This window comes from Ahaetulla prasina, chromosome 1 (assembly GCF_028640845.1).
Source record: "Ahaetulla prasina isolate Xishuangbanna chromosome 1, ASM2864084v1, whole genome shotgun sequence".
Classification (NCBI taxonomy): domain Eukaryota; kingdom Metazoa; phylum Chordata; class Lepidosauria; order Squamata; family Colubridae; genus Ahaetulla; species Ahaetulla prasina.
In genome coordinates, this window is record NC_080539.1 from 187,748,580 (window position 1) to 187,771,716 (window position 23,137).

At 36.9% G+C, this 23,137-nt stretch overlaps 2 protein-coding genes across 7 annotated transcripts in view; one reads left to right on the plus strand and one right to left on the minus strand.

Moving 5' to 3' along the window:
* AGAP1 (ArfGAP with GTPase domain, ankyrin repeat and PH domain 1) overlaps positions 1–6,341 on the minus strand; it is a 457,470-nt gene extending 451,129 nt beyond the window's left edge. For 2 of the 6 annotated variants that reach the window (XR_009155346.1, XM_058185266.1), the window contains exon 1: positions 5,783–6,309. Coding sequence is in view for 3 of the 6 variants with exons in the window: in XM_058185266.1 (XP_058041249.1) it covers positions 5,783–5,954 (172 nt within the window). In the remaining 3 variants the exon portion in view is untranslated. Of the gene's footprint in view, positions 1–5,782 lie in introns of all 6 variants that reach the window. The other 4 variants (XR_009155347.1, XM_058185245.1, XM_058185254.1 and 1 more) reach the window with 4 other exon arrangements.
* Positions 6,342–6,465: 124 nt separating this feature from the next.
* TRPM8 (transient receptor potential cation channel subfamily M member 8) overlaps positions 6,466–23,137 on the plus strand; it is a 657,600-nt gene continuing 640,928 nt past the window's right edge. Inside the window, exon 1 of the mRNA XM_058185213.1 lies at positions 6,466–6,608. Within this exon, the coding sequence (XP_058041196.1) occupies positions 6,595–6,608 (14 nt within the window). The 5' untranslated portion in view covers positions 6,466–6,594. The remainder of the gene's footprint in view (positions 6,609–23,137) is intronic.

A 23,137-nucleotide genomic window follows, 5' to 3' on the forward strand; every position in this document is an offset into this window, starting at 1 on the left:
GGTGCTCTTCAACCTCTGCAGCAAAACTGGCAGCACTCATACGTCTATTTCCCAAAGCCAACCTCTGGATATGATGCTGAGCATGGGCACTCAACTTCTTTGGTCGACCATGGTGAGGCCTGTTCTGAGTGGAACCTGTCCTGTTAAACTGCTGTATGGTCTTGGCCATTGTGCTGTAGCTCAGTTTCAGGGTCTTGGCAATCTTCTTATAGCCTAGGCCAGGGGTCAATTTGCCATGGCTCCCCTGGGTGTCCTTCCTTACTATTGTTGTTCTTGAAATAAAAGGCATCTGATGGTGGCATTAACAATGACATCACCAGGATCATTTTTGGTTTTACAAGGTTTCATATTTTAATAAATTTTATAAAAAATTTATAATACATCCCTTCACATTCTTTCCTTTTTTAAAAATATAAATACATTAAGCCAACGCTACTGGGGGATTTTATTCATTTAATCTATGATAGATTGCTCACTTATTATAATTTAAGATTAGGAAATAAATCCACCTCTTTCTTTTGAGACTTGCAACATTTTGAATCTTACTCTCATTCTTTTCTGTTCCATATAAATCTACTGAATGTTATTTGCCAGTCTTGCAAGTTTGTGTCCAAGACTGGAATTGGTGCCACTTGGAATAGAAATTTGATTTTAGGTAGTATCAAGGTCTTAGAACATAGAACATAGAATAAAAGAGTTGGAAGGGACCTCATTTAGATTAGAACTAGTCTCTAAATGCCTGCTTAAGCAGGAGGCCCTATACCATTTCAGATATGTCCAGTCTCTTTTTGAAAGCCACCAGTGATGGAGCACCATCACCAACAACTTCTGAAGGTAAGTTATTCCATTGGTTGATTGCTATCACCATTAGGAAATTTCTCCTTAGTTCTAAGTTGCTTCGCTCCTTGATTAGTTTCCAACCATTGTCTTGCCTTTTGATGCTTTGGAAAATACTTTGACCCCCTTTGTCTTTGTAGGAATCCTTCAAATATTGGAACAATGCTACGATGTCACTCCTAATCTTTCTTTTCACTAAACTAGACATAACTAATTCCTGTAACTGTTTTTCATATGTTTTAGCCTCCAGCCGCCTAATCATTTTTGTTGCTCTTCTCTTCACTCTTTCCAGAGTCTCAACATCTTTTTTATGTGTGGTGACCAGAATTGGATGCAGTACTCCAAGTGTGGTCTCAGTAATGTTTGTAAAGCGGTACTAGAATTTCACATGATCTTTATTCTATTATTCTATTAATGCAACCTAGGAGTGTTTTGGCTTTTTTTGGCTGCTGTCGCACACTGTTGGCCATAGTTAAATGATTGTCCATTAGAACTCCAAGATCATCTCACAGTGTTTTCTTTTTGCGTGAAGACAGATGTAAAATATGAATTAAACAGTTCTGGTTTTTTCTCTACTGCTTGTTATTTCTTTGTCATCTTTTCCCATGGACCAATTGTTTCTTTGACTTTTTTCTTGATTTTTGTGTTGAAGGAAACTTTGTTTTTGACATTGTTGCAAGTCTTACTTCATTCAAAGCCTTAACTTTCCAACTTCATCTTTGCAGATTCAAGCTATTTGTTGATATTCTGTTTTAGTTATGTCTCTTTCCATTTTTTGTACTTGTCCTTTTTCTCTCTCAGTTGGTCTGAGAGTTCTTTGTGCCTAAGTGCTAGCCTTGGATTTTATAATCGTATTTTTCAAAGTTTCTCAAGCATCTTGAGTTGATTTTCCCTTTAAGATTTTCATCCATGGGATCCTTCCCAAAGTGTCTCTGCATTTGTTAAAATAAGCTCTTTTAAAGTCTAAAACACTGGCTTAATTATGTTCTGTTGGTTATGTTTTTTTTATATTGAATTCTAATATGACATGGCCACTTTCTCCCAAACTTCCTGCAACTTCTACCAGTGGTGAAATATGAACCCGTTTACTATCGGTTCACTGCCTGTGCATTCACGCTGCACATGTGCATCACAGTGCACACCACGCACCAAATGCAAGGTGTGCGCATGCGCAGTGCACACCAAAAGGAGGGATGGGTTAAGTAGAACAGCGCGCGGGGGGGTGATCATCTGTGGTACGCATTTTTTTTACTTTTAAAAGCATTTTTTCTACAACGTATTCAGCCAAATAGTTTGTAAAAAAATGCTTTTAAAAGTAAAAAAAAGGCTCTGATGATTGTGTGGCTCAGCTGTGACCATCAGAACCTTTTTTTTACTTTTAAAACCATTTTTTACAACCTATTTGGCTGAATAGGTTCTAAAAAAATGCTTTTAAAAGTAAAAAAAGGCTCTGACGGTCACAGCTGAGCCACACAATCATCAGAGCCTTTTTTTTACTTTTAAAAGCATTTTTTTACAAACTATTTGGCTGAATACGTTGTAGAAAAAATGCTTTTAAAAGTAAAAAAAATGCCAATTTTTTGGGGAAAATTTTTTTTAGCATATGTTTGTTTTATTTTTAACTATACCTTGTGTTTGTTCCGGGAAGTCAGGGAGGGAGGGGGGAGGGGGGTTTGTGAAGGGAGGGGGGTTGGGGGAAAGGGGGGGGATTTTTTTTGGTAAAACTTTTTGAATAAAAAAAAAGTTAAAAATAAATAAAATCTTCATTTACATAACAAAGGTTAAATAAACTTCAAACACATTTTGATATACATAGAAAGTTCCATTCAAATACAACCAATATCTTCCTTCATTGGCTAAAATCTGAACAAATCAATTACAATTATTCACAAAATTATTCATTTTAAAACTGATTAGTATAAGCATTTTATAAAAATTTATCAGACACCTTTACATTCCTAATAAATTGCCAGAAAATTGGATCAATGCCTTTATAATTAAGTAAACTAATAATTCTATTTTATTTCTTACTGTTACAAACTTTGTGATTCCATATTTTTAAAAATGAGCTGCAGTCTCCAGATTGAAAAGCCGTCTACTTCCCATTTTTCCTTCAAAAGCAACACTGTGAGGTGGGCTGGAATGAGAGAGTGTGGCTGGCCCAAAGTCACCCCAGCAAGCTTTCATGCCTAAGGTGGGAGCAAAACTCATAGGGATAGTCCTGACTTATGACCACAATTGAGCCCAGAATTTCTGTTGTTTAGTTTAGTTTAGTTTGCTTTATTGTCATTGCACATGTTACAACGAAATTAAATGCCATCTTCAGTGTACATTATAACTATAAAAACACAAACATAAATCCTTTACATTCTATATAATTGAAATTGAAAACCCAATATTGCACGATACCGAAGAATTCAATATGAATTCAATTGAGTCATTTATTGAGTTTTGCCCCATTTTACAAACTTTCTTGGCACAGTTGTTAAGTGAATCACTGCAGTTGATAAATTAGTAATTTGGTTGTTGAGTGAATCTGGCTTCCCTATTGACTTTGCTTGTCAGAAGTTCACAAAAGATGATCACATGCCCTTGAGAAACAGCAATGACCCACACATATGAACAGTTGCCAAGCATATGAATTTTGATCATAGGATCATGAGGATGCTGCAAAGGTCATAACTATGAAAAACGGTCATAAGTCACATTTTTCAGTGCTGTTCTAACTTTGAACAATCACTAAATGAACTGTTGTAAGTCTTCAGGTTTCTAGGCTAGCACCTTAACTACTACATCAAACTGTTTCTTTGTGTATACTTGTGTCAGCCCATCCAGTTAAGTCCAACAAAGTGGGTGTGCTCCAGATCCTATCAATTAAAAGAATGTCATATTGTGGGATCCAGGAAGTGTACCTACTCTGTTGCAATTCCTATCCTCTGGAATGATGTCCTCTAGACATTTGCGACTCCTATCCCTTATGTCATTCAGGAAAGGTGATTTTGGAGCCTCCTTCTTGTTTTGCTTTATTTTTATCAGATTGTTGGGGTCTCTTCTTTTTGTATTCTGCCCTTTGTCTTTATTTCTTTGAATATGTTGCTTTTTTAGTTGTAAATTGCCTTAAGTTAAAGAACTTTTCTCTGAAACCTAACCTTGAAGGCCTTTTGGATCTTTCTGGCCCAAACACACAAATTCAGAAGATACTTCATGTTCAACCAAAAATCAAGATGTAGCAGTGTAATTGTATCAGGCAGAAAAGAAAATAATGGACAAGAGAATCTCTGTATCTAATCCAAGCCTTTTGAAGCATTTGAGACATCTGGGAATGGAACAAACTCCCTTACAGTAAGTTTTGCTCCTACCGTTTTGAGCATTATCAGAAATATCATTTAAATATTTGTCACCCTAGGAGTGATTCAGTGGGAAAATTCAGTGGGAAATTCACCTTAACAGTCATGTTATTTATCATCTACAAGTAGGAGCCAAAGGACGGTCCTAAATTTAGATTAAATTGCCACCAGCAAACTCAGGAGTATTTTTCCTTTCCTGCAAGCTTTGCATAATAAACCAAATGTACCAATTCCTGGAGAATAGACAATTAGAATTAGAATTAGAGTTAGAATAGAATTTTTTATTGGCCAAGTATGATTGGACACAAAGAATTTGTCTTGCTGCATATGCTCTCAGTATACATAAAAGAAAAGATACCTTCATCAAGAATCATAAGGTACACCACTTAATGATAGTTATAGGGTGCAAATAAGCAATCAGGAAACAATCAATATCAATATAAATCATAAGGATACAAGCAACAAAGTTATAGTCATACAAGTGGAAAAAGATGGGTGATGGGAACAATGGGAAGATTAATAGTAGCGCAGATTTAGTAAATAGTTTGACAGTGTTGAGGGAATTATTTGTTTAGCAGAGTGATGGCAAGCGAAAAACTATTCTTGTGTCTAGTTGTTCTGGTGTGCTCTATAGCATCGGAGCAGTGACACAGGTATTGCTGGTTTCAAGTTGGATTATGATGATATTAAACGAATATCCTAAATGGAGCCCCAAAGCAGTCAATAACCAACACAGCTTTTTCAACACAATAGTGATCAGGATATTCATTTAATAACATCTTACACAGTTTGAGTCCAAATTACTTGCAGGTCTGCCTCCTCAATCTCACATTCTCAGATCTTCAGCAGGGTACATTTTGCAATCCTGACACATATATGCTTAATGTCAACAGCAATTCCACTTTTTCTGTTGTGAGATAAACTATGGAACAATTTACTGTCATTGAAGCTGCCTCAATTCTTACCATTTAGAATATTTTATATTACTTGTTTGCTATTCTGTATTTTACTTTATATGGATATGCTGCCTAAATTTTAAAAAAGTTGAGATAGGCAACAAATATATTTTAAATAAATAATTGCTTTCATATTATAATTAATGTTATGCAAAATCAGAGCTACTTCCTTATAGCAATTCTTAAAGAATTTTAGCTCTAAATTGTTAGTTAGAAGATGAAATTAATGTAATGAACTAGTATAATGAATTTCTGAGATTGTCAGAAGTTCAGCAAGGTATTTCAGGCTAGCAGTGTAAAAAATGCATAAGGTTCTGTTTTTCTTGTATTTGTATTTTGTATCCCCCCCCCAAAAAAAAACTATAAATGTTTTGAGCTTATGCTAATTCCAAACACATCCATCCTTCCAAGTCATCAATTAGTCCTAGAGCTACCAAGCTAGCTTTGTTATCTTTTTGAAATCAGATTAGATTTCAAAATTCTCCTACAGGAGATCAAAATTCTCCTACAGGAGACAAAAATGTAACGTTCCCATAGATATGATGAGCGCCGGTTCCGTGCACCTCTCTTGGTGAGAAAGCTCAACTAGAAATGGAGAAGCTGACGGTCCAATCAAGTTATGATGTTGGACACCTTCCTTACCTTCAATGGCGATAACGTGCTCCCTGATCTGGTTTTGCAACACTGGCTCTTCCACCCTCTCCAGTAAGTCATAAATGGAGTAGATGTTGGGGTGCACCGACTCGAAACGATGGATCTCCGCCCGGATGGCCACAGAATTCCCCAGCTGTTGTTGCTGTTGCTGATAGTTCATGGCGGGGAAACGCCAAAGACTGTTCTAACCCACCAGATCAACTGACCGCCGCTAAAGCAGGCAGCAAGCCAAACCCTCCGGGATTAGCCAACTAGCCCGCTAACTAGCCAGCTTCGCCGGGTCCCACCACTACCAGTTCATATTCACGCCAATAAAGAAAGCCAGGCACAGTAAGCAAAGGCTGGGCGCAAAGGCCCACCTCCATGAGAAGAATCGGGTACACCCGCAGACGTTCCCACCTCTCACGACCCCAGCGCAGCCTAGGCTGTAAACCGCTACTGGGAGGGCTTGGCGCAACCGCAAAAGCCAAAACAGAAACCAGTCCTCCAAGAAGGACCCACGCCGCAAGTGACCCAGCCAATCACACAAAAAAGGGATCGGGTGCTTCCCTTTAATTCACGCCGGACCCCGCCTTCTTTGGGTAATAACGCTATTTTCCCACATATAGTAACATCAGATCCCGCCAGAGTTAAAGCATCAGTTTTCTGGGAATTGTAGTTTCCGGTGGCTTTGCTACTTCCGCCAATTTCCTTTTATCCTTCTAGAGACTATAACGTCATGTTTACTATAGGTCAAGGGTCGGTGTATTAGATTATAAGAATGATCGCAGTTCCTGGAGGAGAGGGTTTTGTGTAACTTTATGGTTTATCTGAGGTAAGTGAACTAGGCTCAAGAACGATGCCAATATGCCATTGGCCAGAATGAGAATCTGGAAACGGCTCATTTTGCTTGGAGCAATGTTATGGTAGGCGGTTTTTGGAAAACGTGGTACATTTCTTTTTTTACTAATAACTAAGAAATTTGCCACAAGAAACTAGCAGGACAGAAATGAGGAGGAAAATAAATTTTATGATCATTCATTGTTTCTATAATATTAAAATGTCAACTTTTCCATAGCATCTAATATTAGATCTTCCTTTCTGATTAAGCAACGTTTCTAGCTCTTCTCGTTTTTTATCTTTGGATAAAATCCAAATATATAGTGGATATAGAAAGTCTACACACCCCTGCTAATTAGCTAGGTTTTGAGATGTAAAAAAATCAGACCAAGATAAATCAGTTCAAAATAATTTCCCCTTTAATATAACATATAAATTGTACAATTTAATGGGGGGAAAATCAGGGGGAAAATTAAAATGTACAATGCTGTGATTGCACAAATGTGCCTTAAACTAATACGTTGTTGAAGCACCATTTTATGACAGCATTGTTTTTTCGGATAAGAGCCTATCAGCTTGCCTTGCCTTGGAATCTTTACCCACTCTGCCTTTCAAAAGCATTACAAATCTGTCAGATTGCAAGGGCATCTCCTGTGCACAGCCCTCTTCAGGTTACCCTACAAATTTTCAGTTGGATTCAGGTCCAGACTCTGGCTGGGCCATTCTAAAACATTGATATTCTTCTGAGTTTTTTAAATTTTATTTAGCATACGGCAAATAGAATAGAATAGAATAGAATAGAATAGAATAGAATAGAATAGAATAGAATAGAATTTTTATTGGCCAAGTGTGATTAGACACAAGGAATTTGTCTTGGCGCATATGCTCTCAGTGTACATAAAAGAAAAGATACGTTCATCAAGGTACAACATTTACAACACAAATGATGGTCAATATATCAATATAAATCATAAGGATTGCCAGCAACAAGTTATAGTCATACAGTCATAAATGGAAAGAGATTGGTGATGGGAACTATGAGAAGATTAATAGTAGTGCAGATTCAGTAAATAGTTTGACAGTGTTGATGGAATTATTTGTTTAGCAGAGTGATGGCCTTCGGGAAAAAACTGTTCTTGTGTCTAGTTGTTCTGGTGTGCAGTGCTCTATAGCGTCGTTTTGAGGGTAGGAGTTGAAACAGTTTATGTCCAGGATGCAAGGGGTCTGTAAATGTTTTTACGGCCCTCTTCTTGATTCGTGTAGTATACAGGTCCTCAATGGAAGGCAGGTTGGTAGCAATTATTTTTTCTGCAGTTCTAATTATCCTCTGAATTCTGTGTTTTTCTTGTTGGGTTGCAGAACCGAACCAGACAGTTATAGAGGTGCAAATGACAGACTCAATAATTCCTCTGTAGAACTGAATCAGCAGCTCCTTGGGCAGTTTGAGCTTATTGAGTTGGCGCAGAAAGAACATCCTTTGTTGTCCTTTTTTAATGATGTTTTTGATGTTAGCTGTCCATTTTAGATCTTGCGATATGATAGAACCTAGAAATTTGAAGGTTTCTACTGTTGATACTGTGTTGTCTAGTATTGTGAGAGGTGGAAGTATGGAAGGGTTTCTCCTAAAGTCTACCACCATTTCTACGGTTTTGAGTGTGTTCAGTTCCAGATTGTTTTGGTTGCACCACAAGGCTAGTTGTTCGACCCCTCGTCTATATGCGGATTCGTCATTGTCTCGAATGAGACCAATCACTGTTGTGTCATCTGCGAAGTTCAGTAGCTTAACAGATGGATCATTGGAGATGGACAAATGTTAATGTCCAGTCCAGGGATGAAATCCACTTACCTTCACTACTGGTTCGCAAATGAGAGCGTGCGCACACTCGCTTTGTTCATGTGCGACACTTCTGCGCATCCGCAGAGCATCAAAAATGGGACGTAATGATGTCTGGGCAAGTGGCCGGAACCTTCCATCACCGGCACTACCGGTTCGCCTGAGCCAGATAGAACCGGCTGCATTTCAACACTGATCCAGTCCACCCAGCCAATGGCGGATTAAGGCTCACCAGTGCCCTAAGCACAAGATGTTTTAGTTTAGTTTTATCAATTTTTTTTTTACAAATCTTCATTGGTTTGTTTTTCTTTCTCAACTTTGTGGTGCCCCTTTGGGCCTGGTGCCCTAAGCATGTGCTTAGTCTGCTTAATGGTTAATATATCACTGCACCCAGCCATTCAAGGACAGAGTGGTCTATGTTGAAAAAAATCAGACATTGGGCTGGTGAAGACTCTTGATGGACATTCGGACACAATATGGTGGATATTTTGTCAAGGAACACCACAGTCACACTGAGGGGTAGAGACAAGGGGTGTGATGCTAGTTCACCTCCTTTTGGTGCACCCTGGATAGCATGGTAGTGTGAACCGAATGACTAAGCAACAAGTGGCAGCCAGACTACATTGAAGAATTGGCAGTTAAGGACAGTTGGCAGCCAGACATCTTTGTAGAGCTCCTGGCTCTCTAAATACATGACAACTGATTCTTCTGGGTAAGCCATTGTTATGTTAATTTGGATGTATGCTTTAGGTCATTGTTATGTTGTTATATTGTCATCTTCAGCATTTTAGTAGGAGCATGAAGTTTTTCAGCCAAAACTGATATTTGGAACTGTTCATAATTCCTTCTACCTTGACTAAAGTCCCAGTTGCAGCTGAAAAAAAGCTACCCCAAAGCACACTGCTTTTACCACCATGCTTCACTGTGAGTATGGTGTATTTTTGGTGATACATAGAGTTGCTTTTGCACCAAACATACTTTTTAGAATTATGGCCAAAAATTTCCCTTTGGAAAAAAAACAAAAAGGGACATGTAGCTAATTTTTTTTTTTTTTTTTGTTTACATTTATATCCCGCCCTTCTCCGAAGACTCAGGGCGGCTTACAATGTATAGGGCAATATACATGAATAAATAAATAAATAAATAAATAAATAAATAAATAAATAAATAAATAATTTCAAAAACCGCTACAGAGATATATGCAACCAAATAAAAATGGAATGCACCAATTACCACGCCAAGCAAGAAGAAGACCTTCTGCGCACAAATTCCAATCGTGCTTTTTATAATTTTGTGAACAAAAATTTAATGACTCGTGATCCATCCCACCACTAAAAGAATCTAAAGGCAAAGAAAATAATGATGGAACAGTTAAAGCAAACCTCTTTAACACATTCTTCGGCTCAGTCTTTGTTAACAGTAATGGCTCATACCTGACATTCCCCAAACGCACCAACAACAACCTAACACATACAGACTTAACTGAAGAAAATGTTGAAAAGCTCTTCGCAAACTGAAACCATCCCTATCTATAGGACCTGATGGAATATGTGCATACTTCCTAAAAAAAGCTGTCCTCTAATATAGCAGAACCCCTAAGCATAATCTTTGGAAAAGCCTTCACGACCAGTTCCCTTCCCAAACTTTGGTCACTAGCCACGGTCATCCCTGTCTTCAAAAAAGGAGACCCCAGCTTAGTTGAAAATTACAGACCTATCTCTCTATGCTGCATCACCTGTAAAGTTATGGAATCTATCATCAACCAATCCATTACCCTCCACCTAGAAACAAACAATCTACTCTCTAATAAACAATTTGGTTTCAGAAAAAAATTATCATGTAACTTACAACTCCTTCACTGCAAAAACATATGGACTACAAATCTTGATCAAGGCAAAACAATAAATGCAATTTACATAGACTTCTGTAAAGCTTTTGACTCAGTGGTACATGACAAACTTCTCCTAAAACTAAAATCCTATGGCATCTCCGGACCCCTCCACAATTGGATAACAGCGTTCCTGTCAAACAGACAACAAGTGGTCAAAATAGGCAGTGCCCTATCAAATCCTGTTCCTGTCAATAGCGGTGTTCCCCAAGGCAGTGTTCTTGGACCAACGCTCTTCATATTATACATTAATATTATTCATATTATACATCATATTATACATCTCTGTGACCATATTAAAAGTAATTGTGCTCTCTTCACTGACGATGTCAAACTATTTAACACTACCAACAATACAGCTACCCTTCAAAAAGACCTTGACTTTGTGTCAGAATGGTCAAAAACTTGGCAACTCCAAATCTCAACCAGCAAATGCTCTGTCTTACACGTTGGAAAAAAGAATCTAAACACTAAATACAAACTCGATGGACATTACCTTACAGATGACCCCCCACCCTGTTAAAGACCTTGGAGGTTTCAGATCAAATGATCTACTCTAAGAGTTGTAAACCTAATTCTTTTCCAAAAACTCTACACTAATAACCAGAGCATTCAAAACATTTGCCAGACCCATTCTTGAATGCAGCTCACCTATCTGGAACCCATACCACATCTCTGACATTAATACAATTGAACGAGTCCAGAAATATTTTACAAGAAGAATTCTCTGCTCCTCTGTAAACAACAAAATACGTTATACCACCAGACTTGAAATTCTGGGATTAGAAAACTTAAAACTCCGCCGACTCCAACAAGACCTGTGTTTAACACACAGAATCATCTATTGCAATGTCCTTCCTGTTAAAGACTACTTCAGCTTCAATAGCAATAATACAAGAGCAAACAATAGATTCAAACTTAATGTTAACCGCTTCAGTCTTGATTGCAGAAAATATGACTTTTGTAACAGAGTTGTTAATGCTTGGAATACACTACCTGACTCTGTGGTCTCTTCTCAAACTCCCAAAAGCTTTAACCAAAAACTGTCTACCATTGATCTCACCCCATTCCTAAGTGGTCTATAAGGGGCGTGCATAAGAGCACAAACGTGCCTACCGTTCCTGTCCTATTGTTTCCTTTCATTATATCCAATTAATATAGTTATTACATACTTATGCTCATATATATGCTTATATATTATATAGTTATTTCCATGCTTATGCTTATATATACTGTTGTGACAAAAATAAATAAATAAAATAAATTTCAACCTTGATCTTATCAGAATACACATTTTCCTGCATGCTTTTGTCAAACTTAATGTAGGCGTTTGCTTGGATTTTCTTCTTTGTAAGAAAAGGCTTCCACTTGCCACCCTATCCCACAGCCCAGACATATGAAGAATAGAGGAGATTGTTATCACATGTAGTACATAACCAGGATTAGAAGTAGCAGAATTGAAAGTAAATAAAGAAAAAACCAAAATAATACTGAAAAATCTTACAAACAAACAAAAAAATGAACTAACAAAAAAGATAGACCTTCAGATAGTTAAGAAAGTTAAATATTTAGGAATATATTTAACAGCAAGATGTGCAACAATAAAAGAAGATAACTATATAAGGCTATTACACCAAGTAAAATTGCATTTGGAGAAATGGAAAAACTTGCAATTATCAATAGTAGGAAGAATAACAACTATGAAAATGAATATTTTACCAAAAGTACTTTTTTGTTTCAAACAATTTGTCAGCCTCCACTCCAATCCTCACATCCTTTTGTACAATTTATATTCAGTAGTTAGAATATAACTAAACCATGCAATGGTTTTTATGTGTAATGTAAAATAGCTCATGGACTTAAGATGTATTACTATCCTATTCAGGTTAAGAGAAGAGGGCCCTGTAAGAGTGTCGTCTGACATAAGAACAAAGGGAGGGGGAGTAACGGTTTGAAATCAGCATGAACGTTAGACGCGCAGGCTTTCCAACAGAGACTGCATTCCTGAGAAGATAAACAGCCAGAGACCTGCGGAAGAAGATTACCACGGGGGGGCAAGAGGGAGCTGGCATTGGACCAGCCCTGCCTGACCTCTTGTGGGGAGGAGGGACTAATGAGGGGATATGGAATGTTAGCCATATTTTATCTCAGATCCAACTTTACACTGCTGTTGTCCGGATGTATTTAGTAAAAGATGTATTTATTTCCAAATGAAGTTAAGGTGTATTCTTTCCTAAATATAATCAGAGGCAGCCTGACACAATTCCTATAAAACTAGAGAAAAAATATTTTGAGGAGCTAAATACAATAATTTTGAAATTTATTTGGCAGGGGGAAAAGGCTGAAAATGTTGCAAGATTCCAAAAATAATGAGGGATTTGGGCTACCAGATTGAGAGCTATATTACCAAGCATGTGTATTAACATGGGTGAAAAAATGGATAACTCTCAGAAATAGAAGATTATAGGCTTCCGGTGGTTTAGTTTTCCCCGGGAGGACGTCTGGAATGGCATCCCGAACTGAGATTCTGTAAAAGCTGGTGAAACAGCTGTTAGCCAGCTTCAAAGCTTTTCTCTGGGTGAAAGAGATTAGCAAGAGTGGCTGGATAGCAGAAGATTGCCCCAGGGGCTCTGCTTTCTTATGCAGAGTCTCGGAGGGGTGCCTGCATAACTCAGCCCCACTCCAGACTCGGCTCGATCCTGCTAATTAAGCAGGACAAGAGGAAAACGCCCACCTCTGCTCAATTGATTCCGTTTTGAATAACTTAAAGCAGACGGGACAAATACAAGTGATCGATTACTGGGGAAGCAAGAAGAGAGCTGACTTCTACTCCTTTTTAAAAGGGGAAAACTTTTTCTCACTTGAACTTAGTGAAGGAAGAAATGGCGTCTGAGAGGAAGTGGATTGGAGGCTGCTTGTGAGAGAAAGCGAAGTTCGTCTTTGTGGATTTTAGCTGAATAGAAGCTTTCCATAGGAGGCAAGGTGAAAGTTTTTATTTTACAACTTTAATTGGAGACTCTTTGAGACTTTGAGATTTTATAATTCTAATTAGAGCCTTTTTTTTTTTTGTTTACATTTATACCCCGCCCTTCTCCGAAGACTCAGGGCGGCTTACAGTGTACTTACTTAATTTAAAATTAAAATTAAATTAAAATGGCTTCTAAGCCACCAAAAGCTCCCATGACGAGAAGGGGGTCTGAAACTAATTTAGAAGATATATTAAAGGAACAGAATAGAGTTTCTGAAGAGTGATTTAAAGAAATTATGAATAATATTCATGGTGTGAAGGATCAACTTAGGGAAGAAATTAAAGAGACTAATAAAAAAATTAGAGAAGATTTATTGATGGTTTTTCAAGGTTTGGCAAAAAATTTGGAAGTAATGGAGGATAAAGTGGAAGTAATTAGTCAAGCAAATCAGTATTTGGATAATAAAGTTGGAGAGCTTCAAAATAAAGTGGATAAAAATGAGGATCATGTGGTGGTATTGCAATATAGAGCGTTGGAGAAGGCTTTGAGAATTAGGGGTCTTCAAGACCGGAAGGAAGAAGATCTTTAAAAAGTTATATCAGAAGCCTTAGCTGAAATGTTAGGCATGGACCCTCGAGAAGTTGATTTTCAAATTGATAAGGCATATAGGGTTAATTCTTGGGTAGCGAGGCAGAAAAAGCTCCCAAGAGATATTGTAATTTATTTTTTAACTTCTACAATAAGAAATCAGATTTTGCAAGCTACATACCAAAAGAAATTGCAAATAGCAGAACAGGAGGTGTTGGTTTTGAAAGAGATCCCTGAATAATTATGATGTGTTATGGAAAAAAATTCAGAAGGAAATGAATACTTGGAAAAAATTACAATTATCTTTGTTAGGGAGAATAGCAGCTATAAAAATGAATGTTTTGCCTAAATTCTTGTTCTTGTTTCAGATGATACCAATAATTAAGAAAGATAAAAATTTGGATGAATGGCAGATTGGAATTAATAAATTTATATGGGAAGGGAAAAAAGCGAGAGTCAAAATGAAAATAATGCAAGATACACGGGAAAGAGGAGGATTAAAAATGCCTAATTTAAAACTGTATTATGAAGCAGTTGTTCTTTCGGTAATAAGTGATTGGTTTAATTTGACGGAGGAAAGGATTTTGAATATAGAAGGTTATGATTTATTATATGGTTGGCATGCATATTTATTGTATGATAAGAAAGTAGATAAAGCTTTTAAGAATCATGTGTTGAGAATTTCTCTTCTGCGTGTCTGGAAAAAATATTATTATAAGTTAAATTACAAAATTCCTATATGGGGATGTCCTCGCACGCAGTAGAGAATATAAATATAGAACAGGAACAAGAAATGATTACTTATAAAGATCTTTTATACAATGAGAGGAAATTTACAACTAAAATCTTTGGATACATTAAAAGAAGAAGGGAGGAATTATACTTGGTTTCAATATGGACAGTTAAAGGCTAGATGGAAAGAAGATCAGAAAATTGGTATCATTCAAAATGAAGAAAATCTGGTTAAACAAATTAGAAATCAAACTCAGGGGCATATAAAGAGATTGTATACTGTGTTGATAGAAATAGATTCTGAAAGAGATTTAATAAAGGATTGTATGATAAAATGGGCACAGAATATTCAAGAACCAATAATGTTGGAAACATGGGAAAAAATTTGGATTAGAAATGTTAAATTTACGCAAGCGCAGAATTTAAGGGAAATTTTTTATAAGATGTTTTATAGATGGCATTTAGATCCTAAGAAATTATCATGTATGTATCCAGATATGCAAGCGAAATGTTGGAGATGTAATTGTGATGATGCTACATATTTTCATGTATGGTGGACTTGTAAGAAAATTAAGTCTTTCTGGATAAGAATCTGGTGGATTATGCAGAATGTTCTGAAGAAGAAGATAAAGTTCCTACCGCAATTTTTCCTTTTGGGAATAACAACGGACTGTACAGTGATTGAGACTAAGTTGATTTTGAACTTAATAACAGCAGCACGACTGTTGATTGGACAATATTGGAAGAAAAAAGAATTACCCACAATAGAAGAATGGATATTGAAAGTTTCCAATTTGGCTGAGATGGCTAAAATCTCAGCCTTCTTGAAAGACAGTACTCAAGAGAAATATTTAAATGAATGGAAGAACTGGATTGATTATATTCAAAATAGATATCAGATTAAGAAATTTCGGATTGCTTTTGAATGAAGGATGTTATTTTTGATTTTAATGGAAGAAGTCAGGTTATGTGAGAGAGAAAGATTATAATTGTGTTAGATTTTAAAAATTTAATGTATGACTGTTTTGTTTAAGGAACTATACCTTGTGTTTGCTCCGGGAAGTCCGGGGGGGAGGGGGGTTTAGGGGGGGGAGGGGGAAAAATTTAATTGTTGTAAAACCTTTTCAATAAAAAAAAAAAAAAGAAATAGAAGATTATTGTATTTAGAAGGTCATGATCTCCAATTAGGATTGCACACTTTTTTTATGGTATGGCAAAAACAAAATTCATAGATATTTTCAAAGACATTATGTAAGGAATGCTTTAATTATAGCATGGGAAAAGGTGAAAGCAAAAATTTATATGAAAATACCAGAATGGCTTTCAACAATGGAAGCATTTGTTCACCCAAATTTAGTAAACTTGGAGAAAATTTTAACATATAAATATAACTTAAATCTGGAAGGGAAACTAAAAACTAAACAAGAGCTACATAAACAGAGTGCTGATTTATCATAGTGGCCACAAATGCAAATGCAGTTGAAATATGAGAAAGATGTTAAGACTTATGGGTTCTATAAAGAGCAAACAACATTTGATCAAATACTGTTAGCAGTGGATGAAAAGTTAATTAAAAAAACTATATAATTTCCTTAAAGGCTAAAATAGAAGGTGAACAGATAAAAGAGACAATAATAGTTTAGGCAGAAATTTTTGAATATACTCAGGGGTGGGATTCACATAATTTACCAACTGGTTCGGCCAGCACCAAAAATGTGAGCGCGCAGCAAAGAGTATTTGGTGGGCTCTACAGCACTAATATTCCCCAAGGAAAAAAAGGCATTTGAGAATGTGCCTATCTCCAGATGAACCATAACAAGAAGGATGACTTTGTATGTGGATAATGAAGAATTTTAAGATTACAGAAGCAATGCAATCAATGAAAAGGTCAATAGGGAGTGATTTGTTCACAGAGATAAATGCATGCTTGAACAAACTGATATTGAAGTGAGACAAACTGGCAGGTGTTACAATGAATGGTTATCCAAATCTGATGAGGAAAACTGTTACATTTTTGAAGTAGATGCAGGATCAAGTGGCTGAAATTAACCCTGAAAGAAATTGATATTTTACATCAGGAGCTATGTAAGTAAGTGTTAAAAAATAACCATAGTTATTGATGTAACTAAAAAAGTTAACATCATTACGGCAAGAATCAAGAATCAAGACAATTCGTTACACTTTTGGAGGAGCATGAGATTGAATATTGTGACATAGGCTATGATATAGATGGCTCAACCTGGCCAAAGTATGGGATTGGGAGCAGAGATTCAAGAGTTCTGTGAGAAGAAAGGAAATGATATCCCAGAACTCTCAGATGCAGACTGGGTGGCAGATTTTGGATTTGCTGTTGCTGTGACTGCGCTAATGAACTAAATACAAAACTGCAATGTAAGGGCTTTTTTGTACATAAAATGTACACCTTGGTGAAGGCTTTCATGGGAAAGCTGCAGTTTTTTTCAAGCCAAATGGAAGACAACATTCTCACCCGTCTCTCAAAACTAAAAGAAGCCACACAATCAGCTGATCACCTCTGTGAGTACTCATCCATGTTAGGTGCACAGTATGGTGATTTTTCAAGACAATTTCAAGATTTCAAAACAGTTGAAAATGAAATGCACATGACTTCCAGTGGAATCCTCACTTTTGACAGTAAGGGGAACTTTTAGCTCCCCTACAGACTCTGCACAGTTTAAGTCTTAGAGAGCTTTCTAAGATAGAAGAAATCACCCCAGGATAGGGGGAGGCTTTTGAAATTGACCCCTTTGGTCCCCTGGGAAACTGAATGCTCTCAGACTGCTTCTTGAAGAAAAAGAAAAAGTAATCAGATGAGTCCCTAACTGGGTCAGGGCAGCCAAGGAAGTTCACTGTGGACAAAAACTCTAGTGCGGTTTCATGCCCGAAAGAGGCTTTCTCTAGTTGCAGCCTGCTGTTTCCATTTTTTGTGGAATTTCCATCATTTTTTGAGGTTTTGTGATTTAAGATGGTGAGAAGGAGGAGCTGAGATAGCCGAGCCAGAATAAAAAGTCTGATATAATCTGAAACTAAGGCATGTGGAAATTAATTCTCAAACAATTTTTGTAACCCTTGGTTTAAGCTTTAGCTGACTTAGCTTTTTGAGTCTAAACAAGAATTTTTGTATGAAGTGGAGAGACTGCTGTGAAGGGGGGTGAACAGTTTCATTTTTAACAACTTTTGATTGATCATTTGTGATCATATGCTGTAGAGCTTTGATCATTTTCTCCTCTCTCCTGTTTTAAGGCTTTTTTAGATAATAGCTGATTCACCACAAAAGGGAGCCAAAAGTCTGTGATATTGCTGATTCTGCTTAAGAATACTTAGTCCTATTAAATTCAGATTGGTATGGAGCATGGACTGGAGAAGACAAATGCTATATGTGAAGTGGAATTAGTTGAGATCACAGATTTGGAAGCTTGGATTAAAGAATTTCAATTAAGATTTCATGGAGTACCTGAACAACCAGGAGAAGATATCAGATCAAAGGTGGTGAAGGCCTTGGTTCAACTAACTAATAAAGGGGAAAGGGAAATGAATTTTGACCTAGATAAAATATTGTCAGCCAGCAATATTTGTTGGTTCCAGCTCGTCTCACAGTGTTTTTTCAAGGAAGGAGATATCGTATTGAAACTGTCTTGAAAGCAAAAGACTTCCTTTTTAATGTGCAGAAAGTTGATCCAGAAGCAACAGATAAAAGCCCACAAGAGGGGCAAATGAGTGTGGAAGCCGATCTGGCCTCTTTGATATTATTGTCCCAAGAACAAGGGCGGCTATTAAGCGTAAAGAAAAGGAAGATAAACTTCAAAGTAAAAGTCAGGATTCTACTACAGAAGCAGTGGGAGGAGCGAGGCCGAAGACAAGGGGGAGTGAGATTCTTCAGCTGATTGCTCAAAAGCTTCATGAGGCCAGTGATGGCAAATAAATTCCTGACTTGGAATGTTAATGGTTTGAATTCAGCGCAGAAAAGAAGAAAAATATTTCATTATTTGAGACAATTTAAAAATGATGTGATTTGTTTACAAGAGACACATATTAAACTATCAGATCAAAAATACTTAATAAACTCAAAACTAGGTAAACACTTTGTTGCTTCAGCTTTGGATAAGAAAAATGGTATAGTGGTATATTTGAGAAAAGATATACTAGCTAAATTAATTGAAGCAGATATCCAAGGGAGATATATTGCTATTGAACTTCTATTAGAAGGAAAAAAGACACTCTTGATTGGCATATATGCACCTAACCAGCAACAAGAAAAATTTTATAGAATGCTGCATAACAAACTGACCTTTTGGGATTATAAATCGTTTATTATACTAGGGGGTTGGAATGGTGTAATAGACACCTGAAAGGATAAGAGAATTCTCTCTAAGAAGATCCCTACAAATGCAAAGCTGCCCAAATCTTTTTTTGAGATGATGGAAGATTTTGAGTCGAGAGATGTATGGAGAATGCAGAATCTTGAAGATACAGATTATACTTTTTTTTCTGATAGGCATCAATCTTTTTCACATATTGACTTTATATTAACCACTAATGATTTGCTATCTAGGGTGAAGAAAACCAAGGTGCTTATCTGACCATAGTCCAGTATGGTTGGAATTGCAACAAGAAAAAGGTGCCAGAAGAACAGGGAGAATAAATGAAAATTTGTTTAGATATGAAGATAATGTAAATCAATGTAAAAAACAAATGAAAGCATTTTTTGATGATAATTTGAATAGGGGAACATCGATAGAAATGGTTTGGGATGCGAGTAAGGCTTTCATGAGAGGAGTTTTAATATATATGAATAATAAACAGAGGAGTAAACAACAAAAACAGCGTAGGTATTTAGAAGAGGAAATTCAAAAGAAACAACTATTATTAATACATAGTCCACATGATCCAAAACTTAAAGATGCAATAAAGATATTACAGAGTCAATTTAATTAACTTGGTGGGATGAAACTGACAAATGGAACATACAGCTAGAGGGATATAAATTATTTAAAAGAAATAGACCAAATAAAAGAGGAGGTGGAGTTGCACTATATATAAGAAATAACTACATCTCTACAGAAATAGAGCACAACAATGATGAAAATCATCTTGAATGTATTTGGGTCAATATAAAAGGGGTGAAAAACGATATTGCCATAGGTCTATACTATAGGCCACCCAACCAAACAGAGGAAGTAGATGAACTTTTTGCTAGTCAGCTAACTAAGGTATGTAGGAAGCACATCACAGTAGTAATGGGGGATTTTAACTACCCTGACATCAACTGGGAAACAAACTCTGCACCAAGTGGAAGATCCAACAGGTTCCTAACAAACCTAGCAGACAACTTTGTTTCCCAAAAATAGAGAAGGCGACAAGGATCAGCCATATTGGACTTAATTCTCACTAACAGAGATGAAATGATAGAAGGTGTTGAAGCTACAGGAACCTTGGGGCAAGTGACCACGCAATATTGGAATTCAACATTAAGCAAATACAAGTAGTAGAACAAAGTCAAACTAGAGTCTTGGACTTTAAGAGAGCTAATTTCAATAAACTTAGAGAGATCTTGAGAAGGATTCAATGGATGAGAATCCTCAGGGGGAAAACAACTCAAGAAGCTTGGGAAATTTTGAAAAGTGAGATTATAAAAGCACAGTCTAACACAATACCAATGAAGAAGAAAAATAGTAGATCACAAAAGAAACCAGCATGGATGCATAAAGAACTATCTGACAAATTGAAAGACAAAAGGACAAATATAAAAAGTGGAAAGAGGGGCAAATAACTAAGGCAGAATATCAGCAACAGCCCGAGCCTGTAAAGATGAAGTGAGGAAAGCTAAGGCTCACAATGAACAAAGGCTAGCGACAAAAGTAAAAATAATAAAAAGCTTCTTCCAACATGTTAAAAACAAGAAAAAGTCAAGGAAACAATTGGCCCATTGCTGGGAGAAAGTGGCAAGAAGATGACAAGCAACAGGAGAAAGCAGATCTACTTAACTCATATTTTGCATCTGTCTTTACACAAAAGGAAAAACAATCCAACCTATCAAAACAGCACTACAAAAACAGATAAGAAACACAAGTTAAAATAGGGAAGAAAATGGTAAGTGAACACCTGTCTACCCTAGACGAGTTCAAATCACCAGGACCGGATGGATTACACCCCAAGGTTCTGAAGGAACTGGCAGACGTGATCTCAGAACCACTGAACTATATCTTTCAAAGATCCTGGAGCACAGGGAGCTGCCAGAGGACTGGAAAAGAGCTGATGTAGTTCCCATCTTCAAAAAGGAAAAAACAGATCCAGGAAACTACAGACCTATCAGTCTGACCTCAATACCGGGAAGATTCTGGAAAATATAATCAAGCAACGAATCACCGAGCACCTAGAAGCAAGCAAAGTAATAACCAAAAGCCAACATGGGTTTGTCAAAAACAGATCATCCCAGACTAATCTTATTGCATTCATTGACAAAGTGACAAAATTAGTAGTCCAGAGGAATGCTGTCGATATAAGTTGTTTGGACTTCAGTAAAGCATTTGATAAAGTAGACCACAACCTACCACTAGATAAAGTAGAAAAAGTGGGTTAGACAGCACCACCACCAGATGGATTCGTAACTGGCTGACCAACCGCACTCAACGTGTAGTCCTCAACGGAAATACATCCACATGGAGGGAAGTATGCACTGGAGTACCCCAAAGCTCTGTTTTAGGCCCAGTACTCTTCAACATCTTCATCAATGACTTGGACAAGGGGATAGATGGGGAACTCATCAAATTTGCAGATGACACCAAGCTGGCAGGAATAGCCAACACTCCAGAAGATAGGCTCAAGTTACAGAAGGATCTTGACAGACTTGAACATTGGGCGCTATCTAACAAAATGAAATTCAACAGTGAAAATAGTAAGGTTCTACATTTAGGCAAAAATAACAAAATGCACAGGTACCGTATATGTGGTACCTTGCTCAATAGTAGTACCTGTGAGGGGGTTCTTGGAGTCCTAGTGGATAACCATTTAGATATGAGCCAGCAGTGTGCAGCAGCTGTTAAAAAGCCAACACAGTTCTGGGCTGCATAAACAGAGGATAGAATCAAGATCACGTGAAGTGCTAGTACCACTTTATAATGCCTTGGTAAGGCCACACTTGGAATATTGCATCCAGTTTTGGTACGATGTAAAAAGATGTTGAGACTCTAGAAAGAGTGCAGAGAAGAGCAACAAAGATGATTAGGGACTGGAGGATAAAACATATGAAGAACGGTTGCAGGAACTGGGTATGTCTAGTTTAACAAAAAGAAGGACTAGGGGAGACATGATAGCAGTGTTCCAATATCTCAGGGGCTGCCACAGAGAAGTGGGAGTTGGGCTGTTCTCCAGAGCACCTGAGGGTAGAACAAGAAGCAATGGGTGGAAACTGATCAAGGAAAGAAGCAACTTAGAACTAAGGAGAAATTTCCTGACAGTTAGAACAATTAATAAGTGGAACGACTTGCCTTCAGAAGTTGTGAATGCTCCAACACTGGAAATTTTTAAGAAAATGTTGGATAACCATCTGACTGAGATGGTGTAGGGTTTCCTGCCTGGGCAGGGGGTTGGACTAGAAGGCCTCCAAGGTCCCTTCCAACTCTGATGTTATGTTATGTTATGTTATGTTAATATGATAATGGCAGACCAGGTGGCAACAAATATACAGTGTGCTAAACATAATACTTTTTGTAATGCAAATAAACCTGGTAGGTGGCTAGCATATATGTTAAGGAAAAAACAAAAAGCACGTATTATAGAAAAAATAGAATATAAAGGTAAAGAGAGATATCAACAAGATAAAATTAAAAAAGCCTTTTTAGAATATTACACAAATTTATATGCTAAAGATACAATTTCGAACATGAATATTGATAAATATTTGAAAGAGTATAAGGCTAAAGATTTAACCTTAGAACAAAGAGAAGAATTGAATCGGCCTATAACTTCTGAAGGAATTATTTTGACAATAAAACAATTAAAAATGGGGAAAAACCCTGGTATGGATGGACTTACAGCAATTTATTATAAAAATTTACAGAATGAGATAGTAGGCCCACTTAAGGAATTATTTAATCAGATACAATTAGGAGGGGGAATACCCCCATCATGGAGAACTACTTTTATATCATTGATACCAAAAGAGGAACAAGATTGCTCTAAACCTGGGAATTACAGGCCAATCTCACTTTTGAATAATGATTATAAGATTTTTGCTAAAATAATAGCGAATAGATTAATGTTAGTTCTGCAACAAAGAATTCATACTGACCAATCGGGATTTATAAAGGAGAGGCAGATGAGGAACACTGTTAGACAGATGGTAAATTTATTGGAATATTTAGAAAAGAAAAATCGGACTTCAGCAGCATTTATCTTTTTGGATGCAGAGAAAGCCTTTGATCGACTGCACTGGGAATTTTTATTTAAATCAATAGACAAAATGCAATTTGGAGATTGCTTTATGAGAATAATTA